At 40.5% G+C, this 18,782-nt stretch overlaps 1 protein-coding gene across 7 annotated transcripts in view; it reads right to left on the reverse strand.

Annotated features, from left to right (window-relative positions):
* FAM13A (family with sequence similarity 13 member A) overlaps positions 1-18,782 on the reverse strand; it is a 184,612-nt gene that overhangs the window by 26,538 nt on the left and 139,292 nt on the right. For all 7 annotated transcript variants that reach the window (XM_067557168.1, XM_067557169.1, XM_067557166.1 and 4 more), the window contains 4 exons: positions 17,896-18,082; positions 13,083-13,159; positions 12,063-12,105; positions 5,377-5,527 (listed from right to left, as the gene is read on the reverse strand). In XM_067557168.1, the coding sequence (XP_067413269.1) occupies positions 5,377-5,527; positions 12,063-12,105; positions 13,083-13,159; positions 17,896-18,082 (458 nt within the window). The remainder of the gene's footprint in view (positions 1-5,376; positions 5,528-12,062; positions 12,106-13,082; positions 13,160-17,895; positions 18,083-18,782) is intronic.

Consider the following 18,782-nt stretch of genomic DNA (forward strand, 5'->3'; position numbering starts at 1 on the left):
TCACTTGTGGCCAGACTCCAGAAAATCCCTGCTGGCAGAGGCTGCTGAGAAGATGCACTGATTCAACTGTGATGTGGTTTAAAAAACTTTACACATCCATGAGATGTGTACATCATGTTAACACTAGTTTTTATTACCCCCCCTTCCCATCCCCTCCCACGCACACACTTCAGTTCCTTTGCATAATCTCTGCAGCAAGCGTTTTCTAAATTGCCTTACCCCTAAATTGCCTTATCCTTGACATTTCCTGGTGTTGAAAATGCTTTGCCCAAGGCATCCAATATTAAAAAGGAAGTAAAATACAGAAGTTTAAAAGTTTTTTAAAAAATCCCACAGTCTACAAGCCCGTGAATCAAATTTTGATGATTTTGGGCCATACCTGTTTCAGAATCCAACTATTTCCCTGAATTTAACAGGCAGCTCAATGTTCTCAGAAAGATCTTTTGAGACCCTCTGGAACTGAGATGTGGAAACTAATGTTCAGTGCAAAAGGCGTATCTTTAATTCCCCACTCTCATTGGTCAAATTACTGAAAATGAAAATTACTCAATACAATTCTTCCAGCTACCCCTCCTCCCATCATGGAGAATTAACAACTTTGAAGTAAGACCTTCTCAAATAAAAAGTATTTGGGAGATTTACGGTCAGTGGGATTAGCATTATGCCTTGCTGGGATTTAGAAGGGAAAGAATGAGTGCAAAAAGGAATACACATAATAGTAAACAACCTCAGCTACTACCACACCTGTGAACAAAGATGTATGTGACTTTGTCCTGAGGTAACATAAAAAATATCACAATGACTGAAGAGGGCTCTGATCAAACCCAAACCACTCTGAGCTAAGCTACTTTGCAGTCAGCAGTGACTGAGGAATGTGCAGTTCCAGTTGTGGTCATTTCAAATACTGACAAAAAGTTTGCACATTCTAAAGAAGAAAGGATCAGAAAAGGGTAGGGGAAGGAAGTCCTAATGGAAAGAAAGTTTGAGACTTGGATGGAACAAACGGCAGCTACATAAAACTCACTATTTCCCACTTTCATTCCTTGATGTCTTGACTCTTTGGGTAAATTGTTTCACTTGTGGTGTGGTGTATAGTATTTATTAAAAATTAGATCAGGAGGTCAAAATGGCTAACAAAACCTGAACAGAGACGGAGCAAGTAGCAAAGGAACACACAAACAGCTGTATAGAATCAGATCAATGAATGGTCCTTCTAGTCCAGTATTTTGTTTCCCATAGTGGCTAGCATCAAATGCTTCAGAAAATCCTTGTCATGCACAATTCTAGAATAACTGACATAAAGAGGAAGGTTCCTCCTAGTCCCTCTCAGTTAGTGATTGGCTTATGCCCTGAAGCATGAGGATTTGTATTTTTTATGTTTTTATCTTACCTAATATAATATACTCATAATGGAAGCTCTCGTTACCTATATAATCATCTAAGACTTTCCAAAACCTGCTAAATTCTTGGATTTGGTAAATTCCACAGATTATTTATGTGTTGTGTTAAAATAGTTTCTCTTATCAGTTTTAAGTATCAGCTTTACTGAATGTCCCTTGTTCTTGTATTAATAAAAAGGTGAATAGGAGTGCTCTATCTTCACTAAGCCATTAATTATTCTGAATACCTTTATCATGTCTGCTCTTATTCACCTCCTCTCTCAATTAAACAGCCTCAGTCTTGTCAACCTCTCCTCTACAGGGGAGTCTCTCCAGACCTTTAACCAATAGCCATCACCCATATGCAAACTGTGGGATAGACAATTTGCTTGGTCAGCCCTGCAATATTCCACTTTCTCCTGTGCAAAGCAATGTTAGACTATGAAAGCAGTAGGTGTGCCTTCCACTCATGGCAGTTTAATTCAAACATGATCCACAACAACTAGATTAAAATCCTTTGTGATGGGAGTGGTTCTGGAAATGCTCTGTTTTATTTGTTGTCAGCCTGCATGGACTCATTGACTTTGCAGGCTGCGCTAGCAGGCACAGAGAGACCAGTACAGTACCCATTTACAGGCAGCAGAGATGAATGGCAGGGCCCGTATTGCTGTTTGTGAAATGCATTTTATCTGTGCTGCATCTTAGTATTTGATGCAGAAACAGCCCAATACACCCACTGCGTGCTCGGACTGAGAATAAAACCTGCTCATTTGGTGTCGATTGATTGTATCCTATTAAACCATGGCATCTCTGCAAGAGCTACAGCTTCTGTTTTCATTGCCTATGGGCACCACAGTATAACTCACACTGGTGCAAGGGATGAGTGCAAAGCCTTCCATATCTTAAGCCCTGAAGGGGCTGCCCCAGTGTGCCTGTGCACACCCTATGTATCACAAGACTGGTCTGTGTGCCAGCTATGTGGGAGTGATCCATGGATGTCCCAGTCAGGAGCCAGAGATTGCCTTTATGCAGATCCCCTCTAGCTCCAGGCCTTGAGAGTTGTAGACAACTCTCACATGTAGACAAGCCCCAAATCTGAACTCATTCTAGCTGCCAACAGGTAGGCCACCTCAGTGGACTGATTAGATCAGATAAAGGAGCACAGGGCAGGGGTTCACAGACCTACCCATGCATTCTGAAATCACAGCGGTCCCAAAGATGCCTGTGCTGATCTCAGGTGAGTGGGATAATTTCTGCTTTGCCTCTCCTCCCCTAAATGATACTCAGTGATAACAATCACAGTTCTAGTGAAGTGCCAGGGAGAATCCCCAGAGTGAGAGAGACTAATTTTCTTTAAGACACTGAGGTTTAAATATGGAGAGGTTTAGTCTGTGTGTTTAAAGGTAAGAAAACAACAGCCATTCCTACATAAGACTATCTTGTAGAACTGTTCTTATACCTGCTTCCCCTCACACCTTCCTTAACAATTTTGACTGGAGGCTGTGATGCCTGGAGGTGAAGGCTGCTTCAGCTATTGAATGTGTCTTCACAAGCCAATTACGAGCCACTTAACCAGGAACCCAGTGTTCTGTAGTTGCTAAATACCTTACAGTGTTATGTCCTGGGAATACAATCAGGAAACACAATGCTAGAATTTCACAAACCATGACCTGGGCTGCTTTCCTAAGGAATGGGCCATTTCACTGATTTTAAGGGCAGATTCTGAGCTCAGTTCACCAGAAATTAATAGAACACAATGAACACTGTTACTGTATTTGAATCTGGAGGCTGCTTAGCATGGAAGTGAGCAGAGCTACAGTATCAATGCAGAGTAAGAGTGAGGACATGCAGGGATGTATACTGGCTCAAGAATCAGACTGCCCACATTATAAGAATAGGGGCCAGACCATGAACCCCTTACTCATATTTGCAAGCCATCTCACTGACAAAATCTGGCTCTAAATGTGGAATTTATGTATGAGTCTGGGTTAGCATCTTCCCAGCTGGCCACTGCCAGACTGATTACACATTCATAGCTGAAATGGGTTCAAAGTCTCCTGTTCACCAAGGCACAGAAGCCACCATTTTGCTGCACTCCTACTGCACTACAAAATGGTGACATTTGGAGACAACTGACATCTCTCACATGCCCCGGCTGCCCCTTTTGCCAATCTCCTCTTCCATCACATATGTATTTTAAACAGGAAGGAGGAAGAAAAAGAGTCTGAAAATAGGGCTTTTTAAAAATATTCTCACACACACCCTTTTCACTTTTACAACATGAAAAAGTTCCAGAGTTCATATGCAAATAAACGCATCTCCAGAAAAGTTCTTTGTATCTGAGGTAAAACGCATCACGTTGTGGGACAGTTTCTGGAAGACAGGCTTATCAGTCTATTCTCCCCTTGATGTGTACATATGACTCCTTTAATGTCAATGGGAGTTACACGCCTGAAAGAAAATAATCTTTATTCAAAAGGTTCAAGTGACAGCTGAAACCACAGGGGAGACTCTTGCCTATGTCACTGCTGAAAACACAATATTCCTATGCTTATCCAAACCCTTCAGGTTATGGCTAATTGGAATCCCAACAAAATATAATGAAACAGAGGTCCCTTGGGAGACTTCCTTGCAGTACATGATTCCCTTTAATCAGATGTGCTATACATGATGAGATCATCTAGGGAATTCCCAGGCTGGAGGTGGTGGATGGTGAAGGTGGTCTGACTCTGAATCAAGCGCACCCACTGCTACTGATTTGGTTTGGTCAGCCCAAGCCCAAATTGTCATCACTAGTCCCTCCTACATATAAAGCAGAAGACGTGTCACATACGCTGTGGAACCAGGAACAAGGAACTAGCCCATTCTCAACATGCCATACGGCTCACAGGTTTTGTTTTTCATGGTGCATGTTACATACTTTTCTCTCTCTTTTTTTTTTAAAACCTCTTTTTTCTAGATCAAGAGCCCCTCCCACTCCATGCTTGCCAAGTTTCAGGACTAAAAACAAAAAGCATGCTCACTTGCATACTGGAGAAAAGAATGTGTGCAGAAATCATAATAGATCTGATCCTGAAAGATAATGTGCACCTTCAATTCCTCTCAATGTCAGTGGCTCAGCATCTCACAGGATTGGGCCCAAAGTGCGTAATTCAACAATGCATTTAAAAAAGTTATTTTTCTTAGCAACTTGGCCTCTTAGCATCTCTGGGATAAATCAGAATGCCTGGCTATTTTGCTGACAGGAAAACGCTAATTATAATGAAGTGGCTCCCCTTTCCACAAACATGCAGTGTATATTGTGTAAATCACACATGAGACACAACCCCTGCACTAATCTCTGCAAAGTGCTATCCTGAAAAGATCATTGAGTGCATCTGAATATATGTAACTAATTAACAAACTCAGTACAAAAAAAACCTCTGGAAAAACCAAACTAAGACACAGCATTAAGATATTTGAATTGCAAGCAACTTAACATCACTTTTTTACCTGGTGAATAGAACTGTACATGGAGTATAACAACTAGGGAAGCCTGTCCCTAAGGAGCACTAAAGCACAGGAAATTGAACAGTCGTTCTTGAATCATGATTTTCAGACCTATTTAGGGTGGGAGTAGGAAGAAAGCAGGGAGAAAGCAGGAAATTCCCTTTAGTCCATAAAATATTCAATTTCACTTAAGTGGGATCCAGCTCCTCACTATCCTGGGCCGCAAAACCCCATGAGAAGAATAATCCTTCATCGGAAAGGGACTAATAAAGTTGACGCTGCAAGAAAAGAGCAAACACATTCTCTCTTCTCTCCCTAAGTTACGATCAGACTTGGCACCAATACAATATTCCATTCCCAGTTTCTCCAGACTTTCATTCTGTATTTAGATCAAAATACATTTCCTGTTGTTTTTGGCCAGGCACCATAAGCACTAAGATACACCCATTCCACGCACATTTCCCTCACTCTCTGTTTCTGTGTCATACCAATAAGCACACAACTGTACCTTCCCAGTTGTTGTCATCGCACAATGCTGTCAAGTCCAGCTGAGGCACTTCTGAGACAAAGCTATCTTCCTGACCTTCAGCATCTTGGCTCCTCTGTAATTTGCTTTCGGGAATGCTCGGGTGCTCCTGAATCTTCATGCTCGAAATATGCTATAATCCCCAATACCCACCAAAAAAAAAAAAAGAAAAAAAAAAGGGGGTGGTCAGAGGGAGGAAGAAAATACCCACAGCTGCAGCAACAAGTGTGCTCCTTTAAGCTACAAGATCAAAAACAAACAGTCCACCATGCTTCCAGCTCAAAAACTAAATTCCCTCCTCAGTGACTCTGAAATGCTAATTGGTCGCTCACACTGGCAAAAACATCTGTCCATCTGCTCTCCTTGAACGTTTCCTTGTTTAGAAAGCCACAAGGAGCTCCTGCATGCAGTTGAAAAAGCCTCCAATCGTTGATTGGGAAGAAAAGGGATGGAGGAGGAGAGAGGGTGTGTGCGTGTTTCCTTAAAGAAGTGCAACTCTTCAGAACATTAACAAAAATGCCCTTGCTGTTGCTAAGGCTACTGTAGTAATATGGTGTCTTTTAAAAGCAGGCGTCGCTGCTCCTGAGGCAGCAGCTCTGGATAGTGAAAAGCGCAGGCCCTGTACATGAATGCTCTCATGCAGGCTGTGCAGGCTCAGATCAATTAGTGCCAGCTAAGCTGTGCTGGCTGCACATGCCCTGATTTCCTGTGGTTGTTTTCTAGCTGGGCGTGGGGAGAGCTGAACTATTTATGGAGGAGCTCTGGGTATTAAAACAGTGTTGCGCAAATCCAAATGGCAGTAGGGTTTGGCATCTCAGCTGGAAGTAGTGCAGACCCTGGGAAAAAGCCAAAAAATGCAGGAAAAGAGTGAGTGCCTTTTTATTTATTTATTTATTTTTTAAACTGCTGGCAAGTAAGTGATCCATAATTTAGATTTACCAGGAAGCAACTGCTGCTTGCTTCACTATTATTCACCTGCTGACTACTACACAGGCTGGGTCTGTTTATGCAGAAATTACTGCTATTCTCCCACTGCAGATACACTGCAGCATATATGCTGTGTGCACACAGTGTATGTCATTTTCTGATCTCATGAATAGTTCTGTCACTATCAAATGAAGTAGGGGAGCTGTCCCTAAGGCACTAAAACACTGGAAGCTGAAATCTTGAATAATGACCTTCACACCTACTCAGGAGGGGGGGGGCGGTCAGAGAAAAGAGAAAGTAAAGTGCTTATGTATGTATATACACCTATACAAACACAGAGCATTCAGAGTGGACATCAATAATATAAACATTAGTGATTATATATACATAAACTGTTATGTAATACTTGATTTCAGTAAGCATAGTTTATTCTTAACTGCCAGATCATAGTCAAGTAGGCAACTGACAAGCAGAGCTTGAAAAACAAACAAAAAGACCTTCTAGCAATCTAGTGAGTGATCTGGAGAAGTTCAGATGATTATACTGTGCGTTTTCGTGTCCAAATAACTTACTCTAAAGAGAATTCTCATTGTACAGACAGTGACACCGGATCCAGCCCAAACTTCAAAGCTGCATAGAATGAGCTGTCAGGATTGACACTCTGCATACAAGTGTGTCCCTAAATCACATATGAATTTTGTATCCTACTTACAATATTCTAAGGCATAACAATTTTTTTCCCATTGTATTCAGCAAAGCAATGAATATTCTACATTAGAGAAAATAGCTCAGAGAATATGCATGATGAAATAAATGCTATCTTGATTTTTTAAAAACATCATAACCTTGATGCTGAAGATCCTGGTATTTGTAAATACAACTATGTAATGCATTATTTAACTTTACATTTGGTTTCTCTTTTCTGTATGTTATCCTTTTTAAACATTATTTAACAAAAATAAGCCAAATGCTAGCTGATATTTGCCAAGAATTAGAAACTTAACTCTCACTCCTTTACGCTGAACCAAGGAAATATTTGACAACACTAAGTGTGTGTGTATCGTGAGCAAAAATGTCAATTCACTACCCAATATCTTACAAGCTGCTTACCGTGTGTGGACTTAAATATTTCCTTGCCATCAACAAAAACATTTTTTTCCTGACAAGATTTAAATGATTCCAGGCTGCTATAACAACAGGATTCATCACAAGACAGAAACAAATAGTGATATCCACTCCCTTAAGGACAAACTGTACCATTTTATAATCTGCCCTCATGTTGTCATCACACCAATTTAAGACTGAAAATCCTGCAATGAGCTTTCAAAGTGATGTAATTAATAAAAGCATCTGAGGGGAAAAAACATACTAAGTTTCTACGGCAACTGTGGTATAGCAAGTCAGAATATCTATCTAAACTATTTTCTTCAGCAACTAACAAAATATTCAGGAGTAAACAGACCATTTAGAGGGCAGCAACCAGAAAATATAATTTACCTTATCACCATCATTTATACTTATTACAGAATTAACTGTTTTCCCACAATGACCATATAATTTCATGATTCATACATTGTATCTGCAGCAGATATGTATGTTCCAAATTGGTACATTTCACTGCACTGTAAATATTTCCACTGACATAATAACTTAATGACATTCATTTTCCTTTGAGGTCACTTAGCGGTTGCAATATTTGAAATTCTTGCTTAAAAATGGATCTGTCCCTGTTATAACAATCAGTTACTCTCAGTTTTTGAGGGCCTGGCTACTTACTCACTCATGTAGCTCCTAATACTATAAATAAACCATTAGGCTTTTGGAAGAATAATGGTGGCATAAACCCAAGAGAGACAAGAAGACAGATGTGCACTAGTATAATCTAATGCATTTGAATGAACACTCTAAACCTACATTTCCATGGATAGTTCACTGTTTTAATGACAAAAATTTTCTCTTTTTGGTTGTCTGATGCAACTGGCTTCCAGCCTCTATGAAGCTGAGTTGTAAGTATAAATAGCAAACAGAAAAAATGGAAGAGGCATGCTTTAGGGGTCAATATATTACCACTCCTTACAAATCTAAAGGACTCTGTTGCTGATCTCATTAGCCAGCAGTCATAAGATGCCATTGATATTAATAACATTAACAACAACATCTTAAAATGAAATGCTTTGGATATGATTTTCAGAAACCTCTTTTGCAGCTACATCTTGTAGGAGCAAATATCGTGCTTGCAAATAACGGAGGATGCAGTTGCTGCCACTTAGGAGTTTAACTACATGACTAAATCAACAATTTGGGTTGGCTGATATTTACATGATTTATTTGTACCTGACAAAACTGGAGGTACAGAACAGAAAGTCAGGTTCTGATCCCTTTAAAAAAATCAGGTCCATTATGAGCTGTTCATTTTAGGGATGGAAGATTATGTGGAGGCAAGCAGCATACTTGAACAACACATTTGAAATGCCGGTATTAGAACCAGAATGGAAGTGAATGACAGATACAGATAGATTTCATTCACGTTCTTCATGATTGGGCAACAACAAAGCAGAGGTAGCCTTTTATGCTTATTTTAACTCTGCCTGGGGGAAGGATAATAATAATTATTATAACAGCAAGAGTTCTGTGGCACCTTAAAGACTAACAAATGTATTTGGGCTTTATGGGCAGAAACCAACTTCGTTGGATGCATCTGATGAAGTAGGTTTTTGCACACAAAAACCTATGCCCAAATAAATATGTTAGTCTTTAAGGTGCCACAGAACTCTTGCTGTTTTGCTAAAAACAGACTAACACGTCTACCTCTCTGAAATGATTATTATAGTTTTGGTTGTAGTAAGTGTTCAAGGTTTTGTCTAAACAAAAACAAAGTCATAATTCCTATTCTGAAGTGGTTACAACAATGTGCTCAGCCATTTCAAACTGTTAGAAACAACAGAAAGGTGGTGAAATTGAGTTCACAAATCTGTATTCTACTAAAATCCAGACGTGGATCCAAATCTCTTTTGCGCTTGTTTTAAAGTGCTCTCCTACCTTACTGCTAACAAACTACTAGAACTGTAAAACACAAAACACCTTCCAAGCGGTTCAAGACTATATCCATTCTGTGGCTAAACCTCTGAATTATGCAAGTCCCCACTGCAAATGGAGAATCTGTTTTGCATAAATTGAAAAAAAACTAAGAATTTTAGTGAATTAACTAGGGAAAAAATAATACAACCTGACAGGACTCCTCCCTTCTGTTAGTTCATTTGGCATTAAATTCCATTTATTTTACTCAACCCTTGACATTTTTAATTTTTAATGTGTTGCAGAGTTTAGTACTGGAAATGCAATAACTGTATAATAAATGTTGGCAGGTGGAAGCTAGAGGTTTTTGCAGCTGAAGATTTTTTTTAAATTTTTTTTAAACCACCTGGGGAGGTCTAGCAAGCCATTCTGGTTTGTGGAATGAGCACATCTGCTGGATGTCAATATGCTCAGCAGTTAATATGCTGACAAACCAATTTATATTGTTAAATTTCAAAGACAACACTGAGATGAATGGGACCAGTTTACATGCCTCTCAGAGCTACTGTTTCAGGCTGTAGGCAGACTCAGACAGCCATCACTACCTTGTTACATTCAGTTCATGTTTGGAAAGGTTTCCTTTGCAACTGTAAGTGCTAGAAACTCTTCTTTTTTCCCCTAATAAAAATTTAGATTCTGGAGCACTTGTCTACACCAAAGGATGGACTCTGGCAAATTCCAAAAGCTCCAGAAGTTCAGAATACAGGTATGCAACCATCCAGGGTCCAGTGCAAACCAAAATTTCCATGAGCAACAACTAATGCCTATTAAATGATCTCAACCTGTAAGCTCCCCATACCGTCTTTAAAATCCTTACACTGGAGGTGGGATGGGCGGGTGGAAGGGGTAAGTAAAAGTCTTTCGCTTATTGTGAATGAGTTGTTTGTTACAAAAGGTATGTTTCTAAGCTCCCCTGAGCAACAGGCTTACGAGGCACAAGGAATTTAAAACCACCCTGAAGGAATGCAACATTTTTTTGACCTTGTAATTCCTATATAATGCGATCTCAGGGTTAATGCTGCACCTTTTCTTATTGAATTTTAAGTTCTTTATAAGGAGAAGCTCATTTTGAAACCAAAATTTAATATTCCGGCTTTTTAAAATAAAATGAAACAAAACTAGTTTGAAATCCAAGGGTCAGTTCTTAGAAGTTACTATGGATGTTGCTGTCCATGCCACAGATAGCCGCACAGGGGCTTGCAGACAGCAGCCTCGACAGACCCATGTCCTCTCCCACACAGGACGGAGAGGTAGGGGCAAGGCATGGTAGAAGCCTGGTCTCCAACCCCGATGCCCAATAAATGTGCTAGCCAGCCCAGCTGAGCAGGGATGGAGTTATCTGTGCCAGATGCAGGGCTGTCACAGATCACTTCCCTCCCTGGAGCCAAGGAGGAACTGGGGACTAGATTGTGAATATCTGAGTCACAGGCTGAGCTCTGGTCAACCTGAGAGATTGTGGTAAAGTTACAATTGAACCTTCAGGCAGTGCCACCTCTCTCATTGAAAACATGGCCTTCATAACCTTGGTAGCAACGTGTCATGACAGTGCCTTGCTGAGCCCAACCATTCATCCTTTTCAGATAATCGTTTCCTGTTTTCCCTATCCTTCCTGCTGCTTCTTAGTGACACTACTGGAAGTCAAAGGGTCTAACAATGTAAAGGAAACAGCGGCAGCTATTTTTAAACAGCACAAAGAGATGGGCCTTTCAGGCCTTGTCCACAACAACTTCTTTTTCCCATCCCCCTTATAATCTCCCTACAACTGGTGCAGCTCCACCAACAGTAGTAACCGAGGGAGCACTGGTGCAGGTATGTCTCCAGTGGCATTTTAACTGTTGTTCTGTCTAGACCTACTCTGAGCAGCGCTAAATGAACCAGTGATTAAAAAGCCACCAGCCTATTTACACTGCCTCTCTTTTTATTGCACTTACCAGCAGAGCTGCACAAGCTGTATTGCAGTTTTAGGGAAAAAGAAATCTAGTGTTGGCACAGCTACAGCAATAGAAATGTGGGGTAAAAAGATGGCATGAATGCTTTTCAGATCATAACTCCAATTACACCTTATCTAGCAAGCCGCTCAGTGAACGTTTCTTAGAATACTTACGGAGTAATTGGCAAGAAACCAGGGTGCAAAATGATTAGCATTGGGCAGAAATAGACCCCCTCTAAATAAACAAATCCCTCCCCCCAATCACTATTCCAAGGGGAGGGGGTATTCAATTTACATCAGACAGCAATCATGAAAATTTATCTATCAAGATTAGGAAACCACAATGGGAAGTCATATATAAAAGACTAAAATTATTTCAGAAAAAAACCAGGAGAGACAAATTAATCTCAGTACATGGTGAACTAATCAATCACATGCCCCTGCTTACTCGGATCCTTATGGAACTCAATGTCAAAACTGCTGACTTCAGTGACTTTTTTGATAAGTAGAGGTTACAGCAACAGCAACAGATGTTTTAAGACTCCTCAATGTTCAATTATGTATCCAGGAGAAAACCAAAGCAAACTTCATTTTGGAGGGCAGGGATGCTGTACCTCAGAGTTACAACATTTCATTTGGAGCATTTACCTTCCTGACCAGCTAATGTATATAAAATTCAACTTTTTTTTGGTTTGTTTTGCCCAGGACCAAATCCCAAAAATATTAAGAAACCAACCTGTGGGTGCCTGAAAAACACATCGTCGTTTTCATTTTCTTTGCTATTAAAAAAAACAAACAAAAAAACATAAAAATAAACCAGATTGTCTCTCAGTGAAAGCAAACAGATGTCTGTACACTCCACTTTTTATATTTTGGCTACCATTGCCCATGCCACACCTTTTACAAAGATTTGAGTGTGCTTGCTATTGCTAGTAAACACAGTAAATATGCGACACACAGTGTCACAACATTTTAAGCTGCTTTCCCATCCGTTTTGCTTCCTCTTAGAAGCTATTAGTGGAAAATATATTGGAATTAAATTCTGCTGCCCTTAATCCAAACAAATTCTCATTTCCCAACAAACATCACAATCACAAATAAATTCTCCTCTTTTAGGGGTTGGGACCCCCTGAAACTTGGGGCCAGTGAATGCTCTTCTGCACCAGTTGTGCTGGGGTTATGGTATCCAGGCAAACACAGAGCCTGGGGTTCTTGTCCTGGCCTGCCCTTCTCCCTACCCTCCATGCTGTCCTATGTGGCACTGAAGCTGAGCCCCTTTGTGGTATACATGAGAGGGCAGAGACTTTCCTGCAGTCACTGTCTCCTCTTTATAAAAGTCCTACATGGGAGTAACATCGTGATGAAAACACAGCAAATTGAAAGTTACTCCCACAGTTTATTGAGGGTTTGTCTACACAACAGCTAGGAGCACGCTTCCCAGTTCAAGTAGGCAGAAACACACATGCCCCGCTTGAGCTATTACACAAAATAGCAGTTATAGCCAAGGTAACAGGGGTGGCTCAGGCTAGCACCTGAGTACACACCCATCCAGACCCCGTGTACACATGGGGTGGCTAGCCTGAGCTGCTGTCCTTGTTACCTGAGCTACACTGCTATTTTTAGCATGCCAGCTTGAGCAGAGCCAGCAAGCGTATGTCTATAAAGCATGCTCCCAGCTGCAGTGTGGATGTGCCCTAAGGAACAACAGTCACATCACATAACCACTTGGAGAGCAAAACATAGCTATAGAAATCACCTTTCGTCAGACAAAACCTCCATTTCATCGGGTCCTGTTCTGTCTATAGGCCGTGAGGAGCTAAAGCTTTCCATACTCTGTAACACAGTAAATATTAAGACAATAAGTTAGATGAAAGAAGTAACAATGCTGGAGGCCATTACAACATTATATCCAAACCAAGTACTACATAGAACAAGATGATAGTCACAGGTCTATCCTTCACACCATTACAATTTAAAAAGCATGCTTCGTTATCAATTTTCTGCAATAAAAATAACAGCGTGGCACTAAAACAGTGCCTTTCACCAGAAGACCTTAAAGTGTTTCACGAAGAACAATTTCGTGAGACTAGGCTTATTGTCCCCATTTAACAGATTGGGAAACAGAACAAGAGAAAGGCAAATCCCTTAATAACTTGTGGAAGAACTGGTAACAAAATCCAGAACATCTGCCACCAGTCAACCCCATCCTTTACCCACTAGATCACCTTCAAATCAAGAATTTTAAGGTTAAAGCAATCAATGTAATAAAGTTGCCTCAAAACACATTTTAATGACAGCACAGTTTGTGTTTGTCTCAGGAAGAATCCTAAATTGCCTCTTCTTGAAAGGGCGGAAGAAACTAAGGATGAAAAATGATTGCTATATACATGGAGGTAACAAACTACAACAACATGAATGCAGAACAAGAGGTTAAATCAATTACAGAATCTTGTTTTGAGATTTGCTCTGGTCATCAGCTATAAGGAATATTAATGATGTCATCTGTCTAAAGCTTGAAAAATTACTAAAAGAATCTGAACTTTGATCTATGTTTGCTCGTATAAAAAGGCTTATAAATGACCTGTTTCAGTTTTATAGACATGATTTCATTAGACACTGGTTATCTTGGTCATTGAACATAAATCTATTTGTACTCTTACCAGTCTCCAGGTTAAATTCTGATAAGAGCACAAAGACGGACACAAAAACGGGTACACAAGATGACTCACATTTGGACACACAACACATACAGAGTAATGGCATATGCAAATGGATAATTATTAACACAAGATACAAATGTGGGATTTTGCAGGTGTAACTGATGTGCAAAGCTAATCCTTAATTTGAATGAAACAGAACTTTTTAAAAATCTTCCATCACTCAAGATCAAGTCACATACTCTATACTTGTAAGCAACACATGTAGTTCACTTTCTTTCTGCTGAATATATTTCACCTCTACGGTGCCTATGAAATTGGCTAAATGAGAGGGACGGGGGAGACCAGATATTCGTGAGCAAGTAATCTACACACTTGGGTGTCTGCTTATTCAAAATTGTTTTCCTACTGAGTTTCTTTCAGATCAGAAGAATATTTCAAAATCACCTATAGTCTATTACTATGTAAGAAGTTGAATGTGGCCATTTCATGCATACAAGTACAATTTTTCAATTCTTATGTTTGGATATGTCTCCTTCCCTGAAGGTAGCCTCCAGTGATTTTAAATAGAAGAAAATAAGTCTTCTGTCAGTGCATTGTTGCGCAGTTCCTGAACCAGACTATGTGAGATAGAGAACAGAATTCCCAGAGCATTCAGAGGCATTCATGATGTGGAACTCCTTTCTCTTTAAAATTCAAGAAGTTTTGTTCTTTTGGTTACATGATTCCATCAGCACGGCCTAGTTATGCTTCAGCATTGCCTTAGGAGCCTCTTCTGATCTCACTTTTATGTCTGGTCTATCTTGAATTTTAGCACAGTTTAATTAAAAATGGGGCATAACAAGTTTTAATATTTATTATTTGATTTTGCTGAGGAGTGTTAATTGAAGAGGATTTCTTTGACTGGCCCTTCACACTCTGGGTCAGATGCTATAGAGCAGCTGAGAGTTCCCACACAATTCCCTACTCACCACTTCAAGCTTCACAGATGGAATGGGAAGAGTTAAGAGAAAATGGGAAAGAGGATGAAGTCTGAGGTCTCCTGGGGCAGAAATGGTCTTTTAGGGCTTGACTACACAGGAAACATACATCGGGATAAGCAAAGGTGTGAATTTAAACCTGTACTGTTATACCAGTGTGGTATAACCCCTCTTGTGGACACCCTTATGCCGGTATAAGAGTGCCTGTTTCAGTTTAGCTTATGTCTCTTGGGAAGGGGTTTATGGTAACCTGAAAAGAGTCACTCTTATACCGGAATAAAAGCATCCACGTGAGAGGTTATACTGATGATATATAGATATATAACTGGACAACAGTCTTTAGACAAGGCCTTACTATGTACTTATACTTCACTTATAACAGTAGGGCCTTCATCCTGACTGGGGTCTCTGGGCAATACTGCAATATAAATATGAAATCACATTCATAAGAGAGTTAAGTCTCCATGCCAGCTCAAACTGCATCTTAGGGTCCTCAGGAGCAGTGACTTTTGAGTATATGATGGGAGATGCAGTTCTCCTCCCTATTTTCTAAGCAAGTTCCTGGGCACTGTCCCGTTGGCAGTGGCTGCCTCTCTGCAGCTGAATCCTATACATGTACTTCGTGCATTAGGACTTGTGCTTTCCTTAAATGGCCACAGAAATATTCCTCCTGTTTCCGTTTGACTGTTCCACTGAGATACACCTTCAGCCAAACCACATGAGGTGACACCACGCCTGTCCACATTTCTTAGGTGTGCTCTAGGCAGAGCTTCTGTGCTACCAGTGTATGAATCCTGACTTCCAGCAGATCCACAGTTCAGAGGAGGGACACAGAAGAGGAATGTCTAGGAGACAGACATTATAGGCAATGCAATTTGATGACCCTTCATTTGACAGTTGTTAGAGCCTCATCAGCCCCTCCACCCTAAGGTATACTGTCAAGTAGGTATTTCAGCAGTCTTTCCCTCTCAAAGGCCAAATTTTGGGCCAGATTCTCATTTACACTTCAGTCTGGCAGAGTGAAGGGGCTTGAATGGGGACATCAGAGTAATGTACTCCCACTTTAAGGTCCCTCTACACTGCCAGAGTGGTTTTGAGGGGCCTTAGGGTAAAAGCAAATCAGGCTGTCTAGCTTCACATGGTACTCCAATTGAAGTTGCATGTGCGTATCCAAAGCAAAGATATGGTCCCAAGTCTGCAGAAACAAGTGTGCTTTAAATTTATTTAAAAGAAAAATAGAAATATTTCAAATGTTTTGGACCCCCACCATATTTCATTAATGCAGTAATGGGAAGAAGAGGAATCCATCACCAAAGAAAGTGATGCAGTCCTTCCCATGAGAGAGGAGGAAGGAGGCAACTGCATATACTGCCGCACAGGGAAGCTACTGCATGTTCAGTACTTGCTGCCACAGGACATTTGATTCTATAACGGCCAATTATGTTGGAATTGTAAGTACCCTGTGCAAGGCCTAGCAAGAGGCTCTTTTTGGATGCGGGAGGCTCCTTGAATATTCTCTGCCTCCTGAACACCCACAAAATAGCCACTTACAATCTTGGGCGAAGCATTTAAATCTGTCTCATGCAGCAGCTCTAAGTAGAGTGTCCCAAAGGGGGCAGAGATTAAATGTCTTTATATGCGATAGGATATTGATATTTTGTGTTAAATCTAATACACGGAGCCTCTGATATCTCAGTCTCTTTCCTTCATTTTATCAGTGCCATTTCTATCACACAAAAGAAGCCAACATTCTCTCTTTGGTATCTGTGTATATTTTAGACTGATAAATAATCACGGCTGTGTAGTCTAAAAGAAGTATGCCAGAACATGATGTACTTTTCCAAAACAAATATATCACATTTAATGGGCACTCACCTATAGGAGACTTTGGAACTCAACCAACTGCAACAAGAAGAAATACTTCACCTCTGGTAAGGCCTGCTCTTTTCTCAGGGTATTATAATTCTACCAGTGGTGCTAAAAGCATGTATGTGCCAGGTATCATAATGCATTGTATGCCTGTCTTTATCAATGGCCCAAGTTGAAATACGATGTAGTTTCTAAACTGCTAACACTATGTTGGCTAGAGGGGGAAGGAGGTGTTACACCAGCAAATTTTTGCAGTTTGTCACTGTGGGCAAGCTGCCTTCTACTGGGAAGGTGAAACAGGAATTCAAACATGCTGTGATTCCAAACAAAAAGGCTGCACAGTGTAAACCTGTTTCTCCTAGAGGCTGTGTACATTCCACTGTGTTCATGACTTGCAGTACATTGCAAATGTGCCAGTTATATTTGCAGCCAAAAGATGTGAAGTATCTAGATTGATCACCTTTCATCCTAAAGGACACCAAAGCATTTTGCAGACTGTATGTATATAGCACCACTAAAATGTAGCCACTGCTGGGAGAAAGGGCAATCAGCTGTGTGCATCACACACTGCCAAACTGACCCACTGATGACGTCCCTGGCACTTGCTCACTACAAACACCACACTGACAAGGTACATTGTGACAGAGAACTATTGGACAGAATTAAAAAAAGAAAAACCCCACACAAGCTAATGGTCCAAGCTGTGAGGTGCTTAATAGTCTCAATCATACTAAACTCTTGCAGGGTTGGGGACAAATTTTACTTCCTTGCTCTATTTCTGAAACCATATTGTTTTGCTTTATTAAAAACAAAAACAGTGACGTATAGACTAAGAGAGTCAAGATGTGAATTTGGTTCCTCGGTAGCCACTGTACAGTCTGATTCTCTATGGCCTTAGCCAACCATTTACACCTGTGCAAAGTGTAAGTGATTACATCTGTGTAAATGGCTACACAAAGTACAAGGCAGTGGAAAAGTGTGATGCTTGCTTGATCATGAACTGTATACTCTGTCCCAAAATGTGGCTGACCCTCTCTGAAAGCTGTGTGGCATGTTTGCTTACCAAAGGGCTATCCTGGTTGTCGTTAAGCTCAGAAAGTTTGGTGCTGGATTTCTGCCGTTTTGGTTTATTCCTTTCTCCAATATACCCAGAGTTGTTTTCTTGTAATTTTTCTACTTCCTGGGGAGTCAGAATACAATCTTCAAGGTTTCCGAATCCAGAAGGAATGTTTTCTTTGTTTTTGACCTCTCTGAGGAAGGAAAATTACATTGCAATAAATTATTCTTTAAAACACAGTCCTATTGCATTTATGTTAATGGCAGAGAATGCATTATGCTGACTGGTGCAGTTCTGGAAATGTGTCTTAAGCCCTATGAAGCCAACATCTGCAGTTCACTCTATTGCAGGAAACGCAATACATGTTGTGAGATCCTAAATCCCATCTAGGAGTTTAAACTGGGTGCCGTACATTTCACGAGAAAACATGGTGATCAACATTGGGCACCTGATCCAATTCCCATCCAAACCAAATGTTTGGGACTTTTAGCAACTAACAATTTTTAATAATTTCCAGTGTAAATGGAAGCAGAATTTAGGCATGGCTCCCAAACCTACTGTAACTCATCCCTTTTCACAAGCTCTCTGGGCTGAGAACACATGAGGATTTCCACTGCACACTTTTTTTCCCCCCTTTTTCCGGGGGGGGGGGGAGGGGGTGGAGGAGGGGGCAAGTGATAACTAACAGAGAACAGGATGGGAATGGAAATGCCTCATCAACCATGACTGCAGTGCAGTGATAGAGGACTGTATGATTTGCTGTGCTGCATGGGAATGTGTTAGCTTGCTTAAATTCTTCTCATCTGACACTGGGATAAATTCCTGTTTTGTCTAGTCAGAGCTGTGTTTTTTCCAGAAATGTCATCTATGCTCATCTTTGCCTCTTTGGTTAG

Source organism: Emydura macquarii, unplaced genomic scaffold, assembly GCF_026122565.2.
Source record: "Emydura macquarii macquarii isolate MOO-44397 ecotype Brisbane River unplaced genomic scaffold, CSIRO-AGI_Emac_v2 contig_1790, whole genome shotgun sequence".
Lineage (NCBI taxonomy): Eukaryota > Metazoa > Chordata > Testudines > Chelidae > Emydura > Emydura macquarii.